The sequence below is a fragment of the Betta splendens genome, chromosome 9 (genome assembly GCF_900634795.4).
Source record: "Betta splendens chromosome 9, fBetSpl5.4, whole genome shotgun sequence".
Classification (NCBI taxonomy): Eukaryota; Metazoa; Chordata; class Actinopteri; order Anabantiformes; family Osphronemidae; genus Betta; species Betta splendens.
In genome coordinates this window covers 4,770,239-4,790,373 of record NC_040889.2, presented here as the reverse complement: position 1 = coordinate 4,790,373, position 20,135 = coordinate 4,770,239, and the positions used below count along the sequence as shown (strand labels likewise).

The 20,135-nt window shown below is 50.9% G+C and overlaps 1 protein-coding gene across 11 annotated transcripts in view; it reads right to left on the bottom strand.

The window, feature by feature from the left end:
* Positions 1 to 20,135, bottom strand: part of sox5 (SRY-box transcription factor 5) — a 154,106-nt gene that overhangs the window by 14,462 nt on the left and 119,509 nt on the right. For 9 of the 11 annotated variants that reach the window (XM_055511423.1, XM_029164181.3, XM_041072067.2 and 6 more), the window contains 5 exons: positions 17,797 to 17,969; positions 16,491 to 16,559; positions 9,634 to 9,760; positions 6,880 to 6,965; positions 396 to 560 (listed from right to left, as the gene is read on the bottom strand). In XM_055511423.1, the coding sequence (XP_055367398.1) occupies positions 396 to 560; positions 6,880 to 6,965; positions 9,634 to 9,760; positions 16,491 to 16,559; positions 17,797 to 17,969 (620 nt within the window). The remainder of the gene's footprint in view (positions 1 to 395; positions 561 to 6,879; positions 6,966 to 9,633; positions 9,761 to 16,490; positions 16,560 to 17,796; positions 17,970 to 20,135) is intronic. The other 2 variants (XM_041072070.1, XM_029164179.2) reach the window with 1 other exon arrangement.

The window sequence follows — 20,135 nt, the reverse complement described above, 5'->3', positions numbered from 1 at the left end:
AGAATTCCACTTGGATGGACACAAGGCTTCCCTTCGGCCCTGCGGGGCAGCCACCCGAGAAAACGGCACAAACACCCAATGCGTCCCCTGATTCCGACCGCGGCCACGAACCAGCGGGAGCCTCGTGATAAAGTTCAACTCTGAGCACCGTGCGGCATAAATGCGAGGAGCTGACCGTCACTCAGGACACTTGTTGGATTGAAGGGACGAAAACAAATTGTGGGGTGCAAAGCAAAAAAATAAAATAAAATAAAAAATCACACACGTTTGGAAACAGGTTCTCAGCTCATGCACTAGGGACAAACACAATCTCATCCAGGCAGACTTGGCAAAGACGTGGTCTGGACATAGGCCGTGTGTCGACTACACCTCGGCAGCAAAACTTCGATTTTTACCTTGGTCTTGCTCGGTGGCGGGGAGCTGCGGCTCTTCTCGCTCTGTGGGTGTGTGTTGCCTGGTGGGGAGTGCGTTCCCAGGTTGGCTTGGGGCAGCAGGCTGCCTCCGCGCTGCTTGGCCTCCGGGGAGACCTGCATGGCCGCCAGCTGAGCCGCGTACAACTGCTGCGAAGTCAGAGAGATGGGGTGGGAGGGAGGAGGGACGGCGGGTGAGGGAGGGGAGGGGAGGAGAGCGGGAGAGAGAGAGAGGAAGGAGGAAGGAAAAAGGAGAAGAAAGGGGCGACATGAATAAATGAAAACTCTGGAGCGCACAAACAAACAAAAAAAAAAGGAGATGTGGGATAAAAAGCTCTGGAAGATGAGGCCATTAGTGGCCCGGCTTGTGTTTGTGTGACACAGCGAGACAGAGAGGGACGTCTCCACTGTCGCCCCCCTCGCTCGCCCCATGGGAGAAGAGCTAACAGCCTCTCTGACAGGCCCAGAGATGGCCACGTCCCCTCCGGGTGCATTGTGGGAGAAAGGGACATTCCGGCTATCGAGGTCACGCCGGAGAGCCCGGCTCTTAGTCAAGGTGAAAAAAAAGTGATGACGGAGGAGAGAGAGAGAGAGAGAGAGAGAGAGAGAGCAGGAGGATGATTTGTGGAGCTACACGCCAGATGGGATATGCCAAAAGTGTCCCGTGCCCCTGCAACGTCTTCAGCGTGTGCAAAAAAACAACAAACAACACACAAATGCTAGAAATCGGTCTAAAAAAAGACAAATAGATTCAATAACGGCTGCGGGAAAACAGAACAAATCAGGCCTCCCTCTTCGTATTTATGTATTTAATTAATTTCCAATTAAATAAAAGCATTATGGCGTGAGCTGCTATGGTGTGAACATACTCGAGGGAATATTTGCGCAATACACAAAACGGTCTCTGACCAGTATTTCCACAGCAACAGACCAGGCATAATGTTCACAACTTGGAACGGGCTTCAATATTCATAAACGCCTCTCTCCGCCGCTCCATCGTCTTCCTCTAAATCATCCTGCACTGCTCAATTACTTTCATGTGGGCTAATACAAATCTCCAAGACGCCTGTTTTGTGTTTCGTTGAATTGTTATATCCTCCTCTGAAGAGCTTCTTTTTGCTGAGAAGTAACTGATGTGCGTGTGTGTGTGTGGGTTTTTTTTTTTGACTAGTTATAATTGTTATTATTTATTTCTGGTGGAAGATTTTTCTGGAAGACGACCATCCTTATTTTTTTTTTTTTTAGTTTAACTTCTGTCCTTCTGTTGGCGCTTGGCTGCCGGCCACAGGCGTCAAACAAAGGCTGGTTTATGCAAATGGACAAGGAAGAGATGCTGTCACCGCTCTCTCTCTCTCCCTCCCTACCTCTCTCTATCTCACTTGACAGCCACTGTAGCTTCTGCTCTCCTATGCTATCATAAATAAAGACATTTATCTCTCTTTATACAAACAAGAAGGAAAAAAAAAGTGACACGTTCTAAACTCGCGGCGCACGCCACTCGCACAAAGAAGCAGTGTTCGGGCGCAAAAACTCCCATTTGTGAATGCAAAATAATCTCTGCCTTGCTGTCACTCACATGTGGCAACGAGAGTATTCACAGTCCAACATGTTTTCTATAACTCTGTTTTTTTTACGTTTCATGAAATCCCCAAACTTTTTATTTGGCTCTGTAATGAAGATAAGTGTCATTCCAAGAAGGTGAGTTTTATTTGGAAGCAAAGGTCAAACCACGGTGCACGGCAGCCCCCTCCCTCTGGATGCTTTACATTCAGGAGATATTGAAGTGAGGCAATCAACAGTTAGCGAGAAAAAGAAAGCTCTTCACGCACTCAGCGTTTTTCATAGCATTCATTTCTTTTATTGTGATTTAGTTAGCACTGCATGTCTCCAATCCCCTGGTGTCGTTCCTCTTCATTTGGGAAAGCAACCCTTGCTCGGAGTGTCATTATCTGCTGTTACGGACACCGCGGGAAAATCGTAATTGAGGTGCCTGCAGTAAACTGGGTGCTGCTGCTGCTGCTGTGGAGATCAGCAGGAGATCAGTCACGCTCGGGCGAGTTACGCGGACGCAGCGTCGACGACCAGCTCGGCTACTACTCGCTCATTTCCCTTCAATTAGCTGAGATTCAGCTCCTAGAAAACGGGGGGGGGGGGTATGCGGGCGGATGGTGGGGTGGAGGTTGCAGTCGAGCATGAACACTCCACTACACCCCCCCCCCCCTACAAGCCAAACCCCCTAGCGAGTGGTCCACAGGCGGTGTGTGTGTGTGTGTGTGTGTGTGTGTGTGTGTGTGTGTGTGTGTGTGTGTGTGTGTGTGTGTGTGTCCTGCCATATTCGGACCAGTGGTTCAAAGGCCTCTTTATTTGCGGAGTGAATCGAGTTCCATTACAAGGCCAGCGCCCGTCACTCAAAGGCTGCTCAATGGGCCGGCAAGAAGGGACACACACACGCTCGCGCATGTGCACGTCCACGTGCACAGACGCGGCGCAGAGGGCAGAGGCACCGTGGAGCGCGCCCAGAGCGTCGCCACGACGACATGGATGTCAACAAACAGGAAGCGACAGCGCAAAGCCCCCTGGGGTGACCAGAGGAGCGCACACACACACACACACACACACACACACACACACACACACACACACACACACACACACACACACACACACACACACACACACACACACACACACACACGCGGAGGGAGAGGGGGGAAGCAGTAGCAGGATGGGACTATGGAATTTGAAATGTCACTCACTAGCCTGTGTGTGTGTGTTTAAACCGTTAAGATCTGCTTCTCACTCTTCCCCTAATGTGACAACAACAACACATCTGGATCTGGATCTGGATGTGTGTGTGTGTGCGTGAGTGCTGGTCAATAATCTGCAGCTTTAGTCAGATTACCAGCTCGTCCGCTCTTTGTTGTCACAGTTAGTGATGCTTCAGGGCAGACTGGGCTCTATTGTTTACAAGGACACGAGGTCTATTGTAGGACCTTAATGGATTCTTGCTCTTTCAGTCTGTTTGACTTCCTGTCTGTCCGACCGCCGCGTCCTCGCGTCTCAGCACTCGGGCTGCAGACTCAAAGGCGGTTTGACACAAACACTCTCCCCGTCTCCGCGTCTTATCAGCTTTTTGTTGCCTTCGAGTCTTTATTGAAGTAATTAAAATTATTTGTGATGAAAGCAAACGACAAATAAAGTTTAAAAAGAAAAAAAAACAGCCGGCACAACAAGATGAATACAGTGGTCAAGCTCCAATAACATAATTACAATGTCGTTCTTATACCTTTAAGGCACAGACTCAAGGACGAGCAAGACAGAAGATCGGAGGAATTTTCTTTGACAACAAACACTTGGAGTATTTGGGTAATTTTCTCTTTGTGCCGGCTTTAGTCTCCTGAAAATAACTCTTAGCTGTAACTTTTATCTTCGCAGAATAACCTATAGTGAATTTATTGTTATTGCTGCAGCTCTGACAATGAAATCTAAAGTTTAGTTTGGAATTTCATCACAGTTTGGCGACAAATATGTGACTAAAAGTAAAAGTTGACTTTGTGACTCTACGAATGTTACAGTCGCCTGTATAGGTTTTCTCTTTCATTTCATTTTTGAGTATTCACAAGGTGTGAGGAGGAATTTTCTCAACTCCCGCCGCCTATCTCTGCTGCCTCTCGCATTGATCGGGCGCGGCTATCGCCAAATGGCATTTCCGCGCCGGGCCCCGTAAGACAGAGAGAGGCAGATCTCAGATCTGAGGAAAACGCTGCGGCGCGCTCTTTTCACTCCTCCAGATAAGGTGCCGTGGAGCAAAAAAAAAAAAATTGCTCGAATTGCTCTATTGATTTCTCGTTTACCTACTCTCACCCGTCGCCGCCTCTCGTTCGCTCACCCTCTCCCTTCTTTCCTTCCTCCCCCATCCTCTCCCCTCCCCTCCCCGCCAGCCTGTCTGTTGTTCGTCCGTCCGTCCGTCTCTCCGGTGTACAGTGTGGTAATCCAGGACAATATGTTCCAACATCTGCCTCTCCATATGATGCCTGACCCACACCACTGACCCTCTTTATACCACATTGCACACACACACACATACGCACACATTTGCTCCCCCCGTGCATCCACACTGTTCTCCTCCACTTACCTCCATCCCTCTCTCTCTCTTTATCCTTTTAACTGATCATCCCTCTAAATATCCCTCATACCTCTGCCTTTTCATCCTCGGTGCCCGTCACTCTCTCAACCGGATAAGTGCATTTCTCGGCTCTCTGTCCTTCTCAGTCCATTTGTGTGACGGTGGATGATATCAATGAAATCGAGGGTCAATAGGGAGCCAGATTATCATGCTCTAATGCACAATGTCACACTCATCCCCCAGATTAAGACGCTAAACGCCAACCTTGTCCACTGCAAAGCCTCCAATGCCTTTAAAAAAACCTTCTGTGATGGATTGTGTTTTAAGCTTCCACTCTTCTACTCTTCTGATAGAGAATGTTTCAAACATAGCCAAGAGTTTCAAATCATTGAGAGATTAATTCATATTTGCAAAACCTGTACTTAACTCTAAAACCGTGAGGCTGGTTTCTCTGTCTCATCTATTTTGATGAATAAGGTTTAAAGACGATTTCTTCTTTGGTTAAATGATTCATTTTGAGTTTCATCATTGTTTTATAATTGCAACGTTTCTACAAATACTTTTGTATTTTTGTCGCATATGTCCATGCACTCGTCACAATACGGGGAATCCATTGCTATATCTAGAATCTTTCATTTTCTATATCTGTTTGTGTTTGTCTCAGTTAAGTGGCTTCACGTGTGTCCTCTCTGCGAGCCCACCCTGTTGCCGTGGCGACCCAAGGCCCGGGCTAAGTATCATGTCTGGTCTCGGCGTCAGAGACACCTCCTTATCAAATGAGGGCGCAGAGACAATCCCAAAGGAAATCCAGCCGCATTGAGACATCTGTACTTGTGTGAGCCGGGGCAAATCCGCTCCTTTCTCACAAAGCCTTAATCTCAGTGCGCGACACTGTATTTGTGCGTGTTGCACGTTTGTGTTGTTTTGTTTTTTTTGCCTCTGAGAGGATTTTAAAGAAGAAATCTGCTAGTGAGATGTTTTGTGGCACTTGTTGTGGCCTCCTGCCCCTCCCTGCTGGTTAAAGAAATAAAAATCCAATTGCTAGGTGGACAAAGCTGTTCAATGGGAGATTTTGAGTGCGTCGGAACCCAGCGGAGCATATGGAGGGAGAGACTGAGGCGGTAATAGCAGCACAGAGGACGAACACGCTAAACACACAAACACACACGCAGACGAGTAATAATGAAATCAGTGACGACAGCGAGGCCTGTTCTCTATGATAGAATTACACAGCTATTCTATTGTCCCCGCAGTGTGTAGCATATGGGGTTTGGCTGACAGGTGCAAGTCACGCACGCACGCACGCACGCACGCACGCACGCACGCACGCACGCACGCACGCACTCTAACCTCAAGTCTTTCCATCACTCACTGGGAGCAGTGGGTGAAAATATGAGTAATAATGCAGCTGCTTCCCTCTGATACACGTGTGTGCATCTGTGCCCTGTTTTATGATAATGCATGTCAAGCAGACGGGGGGTGGGGGGGCATTGCAAGTGCAGCTTGTACCGAGGGCAGCGCCAACACTGGGGGTTAATGTGTTTCAGACAGGCAACTGAAAGGAGGCCCGTGCAGGCTCTTAACCTCTGGGAGAGAGTGGCCCCCTGAAGCCCATGTGAATCTGAGTGGAAGTATGTGAAGTCTAGTCATGTGTGTTTGTGTGGGAGGAGAGGGGGGGGGGCTGAGGATTCCCAAACGATAGTCCACTTATCCCAAATATGCAGACAGGAAAGGCCCAAAGTGAGGCTCATCCTCCTTTTAAGCGGGACAGCAGATGCTGACTCACTCTTTGCCTCTCTGCTGGTCTGAATTGTTTCTTGGCTTCAGTATTCGAGACTGGCTTGAAATAACGTATGTAGACATATGTACTTTTTTAATTATGATAGACTGAAGGTTTTACCATGTTTTAATTAGAAAAACATCACATGGCACTCGAAGATCACGACTGAATCCTCATTTTGGTCGCTTCACCGTTTAATGACATTCAAAGATGCGTCTGTGCTGCAAATCAAAACCCAAACGGCTCCGACAGCTGATCTGGATATGTCTGAATGTGAATGTGCGGCTGAGCCGCGTCGACTTCCCGATGTGGGACAGAGCCGACGGCTGCCGCTTCTGATCATCACGATACTGTTTTTACAGGATGACTTCACTGTCCACATATTGGCTGGAAGTGACAACTGGGCCCCTGCGTTTGTGCTCCTGCAGTAGAGTGTGGGGCCCAGTGGGGAGGTGTGTGCTGGGATGAGAAGGCCGACGGGATTAAAGGATCTATCCCAGCAAACATGTTTTCAGGTGTGAATGTTGGGCTTTTCCACTTGTTACTGTGGTCGGTGGTCTTACCTGGAGCTGGAGGGGCCCCAGGCCCGGCGTGGCGGCAGCGGCAGCAGCCATCGTTGTGGGGATGAGCTGGAGAGGGTACGGGTCACCTGAAGAACAGACACGGCATCCTTTACTTCGGGCTCACATTGAATCTAAATCAGCATCCGATCGCATCCCCAGTCGCAAACATGCACTTCCCGTCTCCCTGCAACCCTCATCCTCTTTCCTCCTCCCCTAACTCGTCCCCCGTCACCCCCATCGGCCACCCCCTCTCCTCCGCCGCCACCTGAGGCCCTCTCTGCAGCTGTTAAAGCCAGCCTTTGTGTGCGCTGCCGGTAGGGCCTTAATGAAAAGCCTGATTGTGTGTCCTCCTCCTTAATACCCCCTGACAAAGAGCAGCGAGGTGAGGGGATTCTGATAAAGCCAGCCCCAGCGCAGTAATTAAGAGCCGCCACCGCCGATTGCTGCTCCCTCCTCACCCCCCCCCCCACCACCCCCCCCACCCCACCCTCGCCTCTCTGCTGTCTGTTCTCCTGCTTTGTTGGGAGGGGGCTCCTTTCCCTCCGCACGCCCTGCCTCCCGACTTCTATGTCTTCAAATCCTCCGTGTTGTCATCTTTCCCGGACAACCATCCCCTGCGCTCACTCTCCTGTCAGCGGCGGATCGAGAATTTGACCGGCGAGTGACAGGACCGCAGGCGGCGCGCGGGGGAGGAGGGACCGGTGCGGATTATTAGTGACCAGGTGCAGATATGCCAGGCTGTAATTGCTCTGAGAGCGAGAAGAAAGGAGGAGGAGAAAGGTCAGCGATGAGACGGGAGGGAACACGGGAGGGCGAGGGAGGGGGGAGGAGAGGACAAGTCCTGTATGTTAAATGAAATGTGCCTGTTGACATCTCTGTTTGGCATCTGGTGATGTCCAGTAAGCAAAAAGAAAAAAAAAAAAAGTTCCGGCTTCTACACTGGGACCACATCAGGAGAAAACTTGGGAATGTTCTCAGGGCTTGACCTCGCATGTCTGACCTAGACGTTCAGTACAGCAGTCGCCCTTTTGGCTGTATCACGACCTTGTGTGTGTGTGTTTGTGTGTGTGCGCCCAAGTCAATGTGGGTGCGTTTTTCAGAAGCCAGACTCTTCTCCTGACATACTTTCCCATATAATTTTGGTTTGGAGAAAAAAAAAAAGTGAAGCCGAGACATTCTTTTCTCTAGCGGAGAGGAGGGCAGCAGGGATTAAATAATTATTTCAGGCCTGTGTATTCTAGGAGATGGGTCTCTTCTCCGTGCTCCCTGGACAAACATGAACTGGGGAGATATTTATGCTCCTCCTGGGGGTCGCTGCAACAAAAGGGAGCAGGACGGAGGAAAGCAAACATGTTGCTCTTGGCTTCGGGACAGCGACCTCGGCAACGGGGGCTGAAATTTCTCACTGACAAACGGTCAGGAAGGTAGGTTAGGAGAAGAGAAGATGCGTTTGTGTTGGTTTGGTGCAAATTCTGGAAAATGCATGATGGATAATGCAGGGTCAGGAGTTTATAATATATAAATAATAACCCCCCCTCTCTTGACAGCTGTGACTGGCTCATAAACCCTCAACAGGAAAAGCGCGGTAAAACCGTACAGTAGAAGTTGTGTCCGAAGCTCGAACAAAGAGAACATAAGGTCCAACGAGTCTCACAGCCGCTGCTGTCCGTTCTGAGCCGATAAAATCTATTCCCAACTACAAAGCTACGAAGCCGCCGTGAGAATATGTCGGCGCACAATGCTACACATGTCCTATTTAGAGCCGCGGCACCGAACGCCACCGAACGCCACCGACTCACAACAACTTCCAAAGTTGCCAGAGAGTTTTCTCAGGGGCGGCTCGGCCTGGCAGCGCCGCGGCAGTCCGGTCGGTGCTGGCGGAGGCAGTGAAAAGACAAGCCCACCACTTGACAGGGTATTTACGTGGGCAGTGGGCGTGGGTGAAGATGGCACTAATTAAAATGGAATGGACTTGTTTGGGAAGCTGTGAAACTCCATGGGACTTGGGGGAAGTGGTGGTGGTGGTGGTGGTTCCGGAGGAGGGGGGGTGGGTGCACAAGCTTGCATTTTTTTTTTGCGCATGTTCACATATCTCCGTCTATTTAGGCTTTTTTTTCCCTATTTGCAAGATCACAAAGCAATCTCTGGCTGCACGCGTGCTTGTGTGTGCGTGTGCTAGCGTGTGTGTGGGCTGTGTTGGAAACATGTTCTGGCTGCGTGGCGTGTTAATGTGAGGAGAACCTGGGGCAGGTCACATTACCACCCTCCCTCTACTCCCTCTGTTAACCCCCCCCACCGTGCATTTATTCCCAGCATCCCCTGGCAAGCGCCCACCCCTCGTTCTCTCCGTCTCTCTCTCTCTCTCTATCATGGTAAACAACACATTGCCACACAGCCGGAGCATGATAGCCAAAGGAGGGAAGAGAAAAAAAACAGGTCCTGCAGGACGCCTGCATTTTGTTGCTTTTATACATCAAAAAATAGACAAGACAAAAGGAAGGAGCCAAAAGGACTGAGTGAGAGTGGGAGAGATAAAGAGGGAGAGCGAGTGTGTAAACAGGAAGGGTGTATTTGGACTGGTTTTTCTATTAGGAGAGAGATGATGTTGTAGGGGCGAGCGCCTCTTTTGGGAAACAATCCGACTCCTTGTGTGGGAAAATGGTCACACTCTCCTGTGCTTGGTGAAAAACACTCCAAACATCGCACTTCAAAGCTACCTGCGCGTGCTGCGCTGTGTGCGCGAACGCTACTCACTGCAGCCGGGCTTGTAGTTGAAGCCAGGGGGCATGAGGAAGCCCTGCTGGGCCGCCGCCGCCGCCAGGGTCCTCTGGTCCGGAGGAAAGACGGGAATCATGAGCGGAGGGAGCTGGCCCTGGACCTGCTGAGGGAGGGAGGGAGAACAGAAGGGGACAGATCGCATGAGCATGGACATCTGTTTGAGGATCCACCTACAGACATGCAGCGATTCACGCACATATGGAAAACACGCATGCAACATCATTTTGCGGCTTCATCAGCGCAGAACAATGTACTGTCTCAACAGCTGGCCCTTTTCCCGTCACTTGGAGGGCGCCTCTCGCCGTGGACACCCGGACCCGGCCCCTCTCCGCGCACCCGCCGGCACAGCGCCATTCAACTTCGCGAGGTTTCCAGGATTTTCAAACGGGAGACGCGCAGAGAGGAAAAAAAAAAAAAACGAGAAAAAGAGAAATGCTGCTCCGATGGGTGGCTTTGGCAGGGAGGACAGGAGAGGGAGAGAGAGAAGGAGGGAGAGAGAGACAGAAAGAGAGAGAAGTAGGAGACAGATGGTTGCACTAAACAGCGTTCTGCCAAAAACAACACACAAAGACTTGCGTGTGATGGACTGACTGACAGTTTGAGAGGAGGAGAGAGGAGAAGACGGCGGGCGAGCGGAGGCAAGGAGGAGGAGAGGGAGAGTGGGAAAAGGTGAGAGAAGCAAGAAAAGCAGGCATCCTACAGTATCCACTGCGGCTGCGGGATGAGGTGTAGTGTGCACGCAGGAAGGGAGGACATCTCCGGAGCCAGACTGACACAGATACATTGTGCCGATCATATCCGTCCCTATTCACTGACTTGTTTTTGTGTAGAGGCTGTGGTGTCGTCACTGGGCAGCTTTGTTAGATTCTGAATCAACAACACAACAATGCGGCGCCTACAGTACACAGCTCCTATATTGCTCAAACTTTGTCCTGCAGCTTTCTCTCCATCCGCCCGTCCGTCTCAGGGACCTGATTTGTGCAGGCCTTGAAAACAAGCGTCCACCGATCCTGCCTTTAAGGGGATTAAAGTCGTCCAACAGGTATTGTGGTTTGTTCGGACACTGTTTGCGCGGCCCTGGATGTGGACAGACAAACTACTTCAACCTTTCCACTGTGGGACTCTAATCCGTCTTTACACCTAATCCCAGATGGATCCTGCAGGCCTCGGCCTCTGCGCCGATGCCTGCGCTGCCTTTAGTTTCCCATCTCCTCCTGATCTTCTTCTTTTATTTCGCCGGGAGGCTGAATAGGATAATGGGCAGGTACAGTAAGAGCGGTGCGATGTGGGGAAATCGCTGCGGGAATGGAGCGCGATCATAAGGAGGCAGCGGCTCCGCGAGCGCAATTAGGTCGTATGTGAAGGAGTGCTGTCACTCATTTCTACCAGCATCCGTCAGTGTGTGTGTGTGTGTGTGTGTGTTTCACTGGACGTATGCACACTGGCGTACTGTAAACACCTAAGTGTGTGTGCTTTCTTCCCTCCCTCTCCTGTGTGTTGGCACACGGCAGCCAACAGCACTGTAATCAAACTATCACAGCGCAGGGGGAATAGTGCTCTCTTCAAGCAGCTCCTGTTCCCCCCCAATTCCCCCCTTTACACCAAAACAATAATTACGCCACCATTTTGGTTAACCATAAACCGCCGGGCCGCCTGCGCCGCATGATCAGAAGGGAGAGGCGTTCCAGCGCAACGCTCGGACAGCACCCCCGCGGGGACGAATCACAGACAGAACAGTTCCGCTCTGCCTTTCAGGCCTAATTGGACATATGCTGGAGTGGAGCTGGCTAGCAATACAGTAATATACCGCGAGGAGGAGGAGGAGAGGGAGGAGAAGGAAGAGGAGATGAGGACAGGAGGGAAAAGGGGAGGAAAGAGAAGTCTGTGGCAGCTTTAATGTGTACTGAAACCCTGACATGTACATACTATATGGATAACTGTGCGTGTCTGTGTGTGTGTGTGTGCACAAAGCTTTGCGCTCTTTCTTTCATTACAAATGAAAATATCAGAGAAAGCTCCTTAATAGCGTCGGAGTCTATCTCTGCCTCTCTTTCTATCTCATGACAAAAAAAGCCGGCGCACAATGGCGAGACATTAATCAGCCTACAGAACTGTTGCACAATACGCACAAGTCTCCACAATGGGTTAAGAAGATCAAGCAATAGAAGGGAAAATGACACAACGGAAAGAAAGGAGGACACAAAGGAACAAGGAGAAATGCGAATGCAGGAGAGAAAGTCAATGACTCGTGGAGAATAATTCCCCCCTCGTGGTGTTAAATATGTGTCTGATCTGATGAGCTGAACACACACGCACGCACGCACGCACGCACGCACGCACGCACGCACGCACGCACGCACGCACACACACACACACACACACACACACACACACACACACACACACACACACACACACACAATGGATCGGAAACAAAACGATCACATGTGGATCCACACATTGGAAATGCAATAATGCAATAACTTGAAGAGGGCTACGATCTGCGTGTTGCTCCTATGATCACCATATAAACTTTAAAAGGAAAGGAATGAGGGAGCTCTCCCAAATGTGACAGTCAGAAACAAAGAGATGAATCGGCAGGCGGAAGAGGAAAAAAGCCTGCGAGAGAAGAAGCGGTGGCTGGAGAAACAGAGAGAGAGAGAGAGGAGACGTGAGAGCGAGGCCAGATCTATCAGACAATCTCCACATCCCACACATAAAGGACGAGGCACATCTGAAACAGCAGGCGCTTTGGGGAATAAGGCACTCCTCGGCTTCTCTTTCGCGTCAGGTCCAAAGCGAACATGAAAAGCCACAAAACGCACAGACGAAAAAAAAAGGAAACATCACACTCCGGCTACTGTACGCCGCCGGGCGACGGGGGAGGAAAGGGGGGACTCTGTTTTCATATCTGTACAGCCCCCCAAAAAAAGGAAATCGCAAACAAACAGAACTCCTCTAATCAGCGATAACTGAGCGTAAAACAAAGAGAGACACTCACACACATTAAACATCGCATATATATGAAGAAACGGAGGCAAACTTTTTTTTTTCTTAGGAACTTTCAAGGGGGCGAGAGAGGAGGGGAAGAAGCCGAGGATCCGATCCGGGGAAAGTAAACAGCAGACAGAGCCCGGAGAGGGAGAAGCGCGTGGAAAGGAGGCGAGAGCGGAGCAAGAGTTGGATAATTGGCAGCGAGTCCAGGCTGCGTCGCGCCGCGCGCCAGGCGGCACAGCTTGAACTTAAAGCGCCGCTGCGGCATAATGAAGATGTGGCCGCTAATTAACATATGGAGTGCGAAACAGGTTGGTTGGCACGCGGCGCGCCGGAAAAAAACTCCAAGGTAAAGTTATTATCGGGGAGTAATTAGCTCTATGAAGTTAATGCGCCGAACAATGGCTGCCAGCGCCGCACAATATGGCTCGCATCTGAGCGCGCGAAGAAATAGCCCCCCGATAAAGTGCGAGTCCCACAGCTAAAATCTGTTGGCGACCATATGCTCCGGCAATTAATGCAGGACCTGGATGACCTATCGCTGAAGAGGGGATGTGCGAGCGACAGAACCAATAATTAATTTGGTGAGAGAGAGAGTGACAGCGCGCGTGAGAGAGCGAGAGCGAGACGTAGCTGGCTTTTAATATTAGCCCATTAACTTTCCTTGGACAGGCCTGTTCATTGGCTAGAGAGCACACACACACACACAGCACGGTGCATGAAGGTACGCTAGGCTAAAGCGTGTGAGCGGAGGGGGGAGGGGGGAGGGGGGGGCCCCCAGAGACCGGCTGCCTGGTCCAGGTCCAGTCGGTGCGCGCTCGTGCGCCGCAGGTCGACGCATCCAGTGCGTAAGGAAAACACAAATTACACCGGTCCGCGGTGTAATGGGAGTGATTAAACAATTACACAGGCAATTGGGTTAGTCGCTCCCATGCACCGGGTCCAGAGGTGCCGGCGTGTGGAGGCGTCTGCAGGGGCGGGGGCGAGAAGCCTGCGCCGTAGCGCTTGTGCTTTGACTCCAGCACAGAGGCAACGCTGCGCTCGCTGGCGGCGGCGGCGTCACAGGCGCGTGCTCCCTTTGTGATCGAGTTAGCGCGGCAGGTTAGCCTCAATAGAGCGCTTGTTAGCCGCTGTCGCCTCTCGTGGCGCGGGCAGAGCCTCGACTGGCGTCACTCCCCCTCTGATCCTTCCTGGGGTTCTTGTTCTGACCGTGACGCCGTCTCCCACCTTTAGCGACGCCGGTGCTCGATCGGATGAAAGGCGGCACGCGGCGCGCACCGCTAGCCGCCGCACGCGCCCGCCCGCGCGCGTGTGTTTTGGTTGAGTGGGTTTTGATTCATTAGGCAGGACATACTCTTGTCCCCCCTCATCCCACCGGCTCCACACACACGCGTGTGTGTGTGTGGGTGTGAGCCTCGCCGCTGCCTCGCTATTCTATGTAAATGCACACGTGCTTCTCAAGGTAAGCCCTGAGCCGCGCGGCAGGTGAGCTCCTTTCATCCCCGTCGAACCTCCCCGCGCGCCAGCAACAGTCGTCCCCGGCAACACCGGAGGGAGCCTCGGAGACAAGTCGTTTAATTAGAACGAGAGGAGGCGAGAGGGAGAGCAAAGGGAAAAAGTTGGAGGAAATGCGCTCACCCCTCGGAGCTTAACAAGACGGTCCCTAGCAGGGGGTGAGGGGAGGGGGAGAGAGAGCAGGTTTTCCAACTCTCATGAGAGCAAGTTTGACAAAGTAAGAATCACTTTTTTGGCACCTTTACGTCAACATGGGGTCAGGACTCGAGTGTTGAGACAACGACAGGTCAAAGTCCAAATGAACACTTCAAGGGTTAAGATGAAATTAGGTGTTGCAGACTAAAAGCTCTCTTGAAACTGAAAACAATGAGCGCGTAACATATTGTAAGTGTGTGGGCGGGGGCCAAATGAATGGATCATAATTGGTGCTAATTTGTTGCTAATTTCAGGTAGAATCAATTAGCGACTTCTGAGCGCTAACGAACGCTCGCGCGCGGCGCTCCCGCTGCACGTCATTAGCTTGCGCTGCCTCTAAATGAACTCCGCTTGTTCGCTCCGGCCCCGGACGGCGGACGCCAGTTGGATTTGGGTCTCAGGGTGAGAAGAGGAGCAGGAAAAAAAAAACGAGGCGATTGGACACGAGGACAATAAATAATTTGTCCTCCTTTCATGAGGGATGCGTGTCGCTCTCCTCTCTTTTTCATGAGCTTGATAATTCGTTTCATTTCATCACCTCTTCCAAGTGGACGGTTGAAAGCATTCTTTCCAGGCCTTTGGGGGTTTGAGCCTAACAAAGCCAAGGACGCAGACGCACACACACACACACGCACGCACGCACACACACACACACACACACGAAGGGACAGCTGAACTCAGCCTCGTTAGGGGGAAACGCAATCACATGGGGCTTATCATACAGACACAAAACACACACACACACACACACTGAACCTGGTGCCCTCTCTCTGGCAGGCCATTGTATTGTGGGATTGTGCAGACAATCTCTTCATGAATGATTAAGCAGCGCGTTTCTCGACCAAGTCTTTGATGATGAGTGCGTGTTTGATCATCAGGCTCTCGCTCCACGCGGGCGTGTCGGCGGCGGCGGGCGAAGGCCGCGTGTCCCGGACGCTCGTCCGTGTGTTGGCCCTCTCCTGGCGAGGCTGCCCACAGCTGCCCCTGCTTGTGAGAAGCTATTGTTGGGGCCCCCGCTCGGCGGCGGCAACGCTTGTTTGGGGAAAGGTTGCGAAGTCATGGGAAAAGCGAGCTTTGTCTCGGCGGGGTCGCGAGGGAGTGAATCAAGAGCGGACGTGTTTATGGCTCAACACACACAGCTGCGGAGAACGTGTACGTACAGAGGGGTCTTCAGAGACAAACGCTCTCGTCCTTTTCCCCCGTTTTTTGTTCTTTCGGTCGGAGGGACAAAACGCCAACAATCCCGAATTTAAGACGCACAAAGCAAACGAGCACAGCTGCTTCACAGGGAGTCGTAGGGACACACACAGACACACGTGCTATCACAAGGTCTCTTATCACACAAACCGTGCATGGCTAAACTCTCGGGGGGTGGTGGGGGGGGGTGTGTTCCGTCTTGGACAGGGCGTCCCTTTATGACACAAAGCCTGGCTTTCTCAGCGCAAAAATTCAGTGTCGTCTGCCTTTACAAAGGCCTGGGCTATTCGTTCCAGGCCACCTGGACCAACATAGAGGCCCCAGTGTAGCACCCAAAAGGACAATACTTCCATTTTTAAGTGTTACACATATACCCACCCACTTTCCCTGAGTAAAGACACACATTCATACCCGAAGGAGCGTTTCACTTCATTCAATTTCGTCTATAAACACATTTTTCTGCTGTCTTCAAAGCTGCGTGATTAGATCTTGAGAGGTCAACTAAGTTTGTCTTATGCTTCTAAGCAAAGCGAGCGGGACTCTCATCTGGGATGTGTGGAGGGCGGCTTCACAATTTCACAAGGCAATCTATAGATCTATAGAACATCGCAGAAGTGCACTTCACGGACAGCTCAACACGTAAACTTTGATTTATACAACAAGAACTTTCAACGCACATACTGTTCTTGTCGGCATCCTGCTCTTGATTGGTCCGAACACAGCGTTTGTCCACTGATTACAGGGGCTGTGCATGTCTGTGTGTTTGTGCGATGGAGGAAGAGGAGGAGGGGCTACTTTTAAGTCAATGCTGATTCAGGCCCCAAATGCTCACAAGCTGCAACAATCACAATCACAGACATGCCTTTGTGGCCCATGCGGACACACATGCTCGCTGACACTGTCACACACGCACAGAGAGAAGCGGGCTTCACCTGGATTTGTTGCTGCAGGAGGTTGATTTTGTGTTGCTGCTGCAGAAGCTGCTGCTGTTGCCGGGCAATCTGAAAAGCAGATCGAATTATTAGGACGTATGTATACCTTGTGTGTGTGTGTGTGTGTGTGTGTGTGTGTGTGTGTGTGTTTGGCACATCTGTGGGTCTCGGAGGCCCCAGCTGCATGATAGAGGGTCGGTGTCCTATTAAAGAACTCATCTTCTCTGGACTGAGACAATGTGTGTTACTGGTCGAACGCATTTTGTTAGAATCAGCCTTATGTCTAAAAAACATTTAAGTTGTGAACAGAAACTCTCCAGTGGAAAGGAAAGATAAGTGGTTACACACACGTTTCTCAAACAGTGAGACCAAATCATTGTGCATTGGTGTGGAATTCAGCTAAATACACTGTAAGGCATCGTGTTTCTCACAGGTGATTTGTCCTTACAGCTACATTTCTGTGTGTGTGTGTGTGTGTGTGTGTGTGTGTGTGTGTGTGTGTGTGTGTGTGTGTGTGTGTGTGTTATTCCTCATAAACCCAACCTGTCCAGGGGCATAAAGGAGAACAACAAAGAGGGGAACCCTTCTCTATGCAAATACCTGGCAGACTCCTGCCTGGCAGTGTGTGTGTGTGTGTGTGTGTGTGTGTGTGTGTGTGTGTGTGTGTGTGTGTGTGTGTGTGTGTGTGTGTGTGTGTGTGTGTGTGTGTCTCAGCTACATCCGCTCCAGTGAGTACTGTACCCTCAGCTTATTCCTATGCAATGTCCCTGTGTTCGAGCTGCCAACGGCTCGTACGAGATGTCTGTGTGTGAAACGGAGAGAGAGAGAGAGAGAGGGAAGACCGATCCCGTGGGACTCCGCCGCTTTCAATCGCAGCCCTGAACCCTCCTGCCGTCGACGCTTAGAAACCTCTAAGAGTGACCGCTTGTGATGTGATGGGAGGTGTGTGCATGCGTCTGTGCGTGTACACAACCAAAACAGTGTGTGTGTGTGTGTGTTTAACTTGTGATTCCAAATCAGTATCCAATCATGTGTCTCTGGTGTTTACTGGCCAGGCACAATAAATGCATTTATCTCTGTGGCAATGCAGCAGAAAGAAATGTGTTTTTGTTTTTTAATATTTCAACAAATAAATATGGTGGATGCCGAAAAGAATCTAAATATTTACAGCTCGTGGAAATTCTTGTGCTCATCTGACAGGGAAAATACATAACCGATCACCTGCTTAAGACTAAATGGCTCGTTAGCATGGAATTGCGTAGCGCCTTCCCAAACGGAGCCGTGCACATGCAGCGTGTGCCTCTACCTGGTCCTGCTGCTGCTTGGCCAGCTCCATCTGCTGCCTCTGCTTCTCCATCTGCGAGGCGGCCAGCTTCTTCTGCTCCTCGTGCGCCGCCAGGAGCTGCTCCCTCAGGCTGCTCAACTGGCCGATCATGCCCATGAGCTGGCGCTCCTTCTCCGCCAGGCTGTCTGGGGTGCCTGTGAGGACGGGGGAGGCGAGAGGGGGAGGGGTCAGAGGTGAGACCGCTGGGACCTTGAGGGGAAGCGCAACACTTGGCTGAGGGCTTGCGCCGGAATTGTCAGCGTCTGATGGCTACACAGCAGTTGTTCAGATCCTGCAAATGCTGACTGGAGTTTCTACCGTACTTTATCCTTGAACATAATTGTCCTTCAGCAAGGCACTAACTGCATACTCAATATTGCAATATGAGCTTCTTGAAAATAATACAAAAGCGTTTTCTACTTCTACTATTTGATTTAGCATCAAATTAATACTTAAACTGAAGCCAACTAAGCTGCTTAAACATCATATTACACCTTAATAAAGGGACTATTTCACCAGACTATGAAGAACAAGCAGGGCTTTGTTGAAAGATGTTAAAGGGAAACTGTGTTTGTATTTGTTATGAGACTTTCAGTCGACCAGAAGCCAGAGAGGATTGTGGGGTTAAGGTCAGAGGTCGTACGCGAGAGAGAGAGTTGTGGAAGAAACAACAAAGCATCTCAAAGGTATCCATGGCTTGTTGGTCATCTTAATATATGGCTGTTTGGGGGTTTTAGAAGGTGGGGTGGGATGGGGGGGGGGGGGGGGCTGGAAGCTTTGTATGTGTGTTGGAAAGTTGTAAAACCAGATGTGGACGGAAGGCCGAGCACATCCATCACTGCCTTCATTAACTTATTGAAATAAAAGGAATGAGATGCATTTGGCTGAGAAGACATTTGTAAACAGGCAAAAAAATGTGGTGGCAAAACAAATGTAAGCGCCGAGCCAGACTCGTACATTTAACAAACAACAACAAATCTCCAGCCAGGTTTGGAAATTTACATTTCCGTCTGAATCTCGAAGTCAACGGAAGATCTGCCTGACGGGACGCTGAATTCGGGAGTGTTGCTGCGAAAGTATATGTTTTCTGCGTGAGGTGCGTGTGTGACGGGGAGTGAAACGGAGACGGGGGTGGGGGGGTGAGCGTGTCTGGTCTGTGTTTATGCTGCCGTCAGCCAACCTCCTGCTCACATTTAGCACGGGCTGACCTTTGACTCCTTAGATCCTGACATACCAGCTCCGTTACACACACACACACACACACACACACACACACACACACACACACACACACACACACACACACACACACACACACACACACACACACACACACACACACACAGTTAAGCAAACACACGTCCACACACGGTCTAAATCATTCAGCAGGATGTAGTTAGAGGGAGGCACACGGAGCCACAATCAGCGCGAGCGGCGGTCGCATGGACCGTATGTGTTTGACCACATGCCTTTGTTGTGCGCGTGTGCGCGGGGCCGCACAATAACCCATTCTTCTCCAGCGGCTACCTTTAACAGGGCCACATTCCTGCGCCAGTCGAACCAGATGAGGGAGAACGAGGGGGAGACGGGGGAGGAAGAGGGAAAGACAGAAGAACCACGGGGGTGGAAGGGGGGAGTTGGAAGAAAGGATTGGGGGGGGGGGTGCAAAGGTAAAGGGCCTGCCCTTTGACCGCCTGGCAAGGTGAGAGCCATCCATTTGTCCTCCCTGTTGGAAGCCCCCCCCTCCACCTGCATGCTGCCCGCTCCCACCCCCTCCACTTCCCCCCTGCCCTCCATCCCTCCGCCAACAATGAACAATAACGGCAACTGTCGGGAGCGCTGGGCGCTGGAAAAATAAACACGCCGCTGTCCTAACTCACAGACCCACCTTTGTAGCACCACAGTGTGTGTGTGTGTGTGTGTGTGTGTGTGTGTGTGTGTGTGTGTGTGTGTGTGTAGCTGTAGCTGACCAAGACAAGAAAGAGCCTTGTGTTAAAAATGTTAGCCTGTTCAAATGGGGGTTGCAGGGGTGGGGAGGAAGGGGCAAGGGGGGAGGAAAAAAAAGGGCTGCGAAGGTGAAACGATGATCAAAGGAGTCTTTCTTGTCGGGCCGTCTAGCTGGGGTTAACCCAACACACACACGCACATGCAAACAGTAAAACTGTGCTAAATGGTGTGTGTGTGTGTGTGTGTGTGTGTGTGTGTGTGTGTGTGTGTGTGTGTGTGTGTGTGTGTGTGTGTAGATGTGAAAGGACATTCCTTCAAGCAGCAGCCTGAACACTTAGGTGTGAAGACGAAAACAACCCGTCCATTCTTTCTCT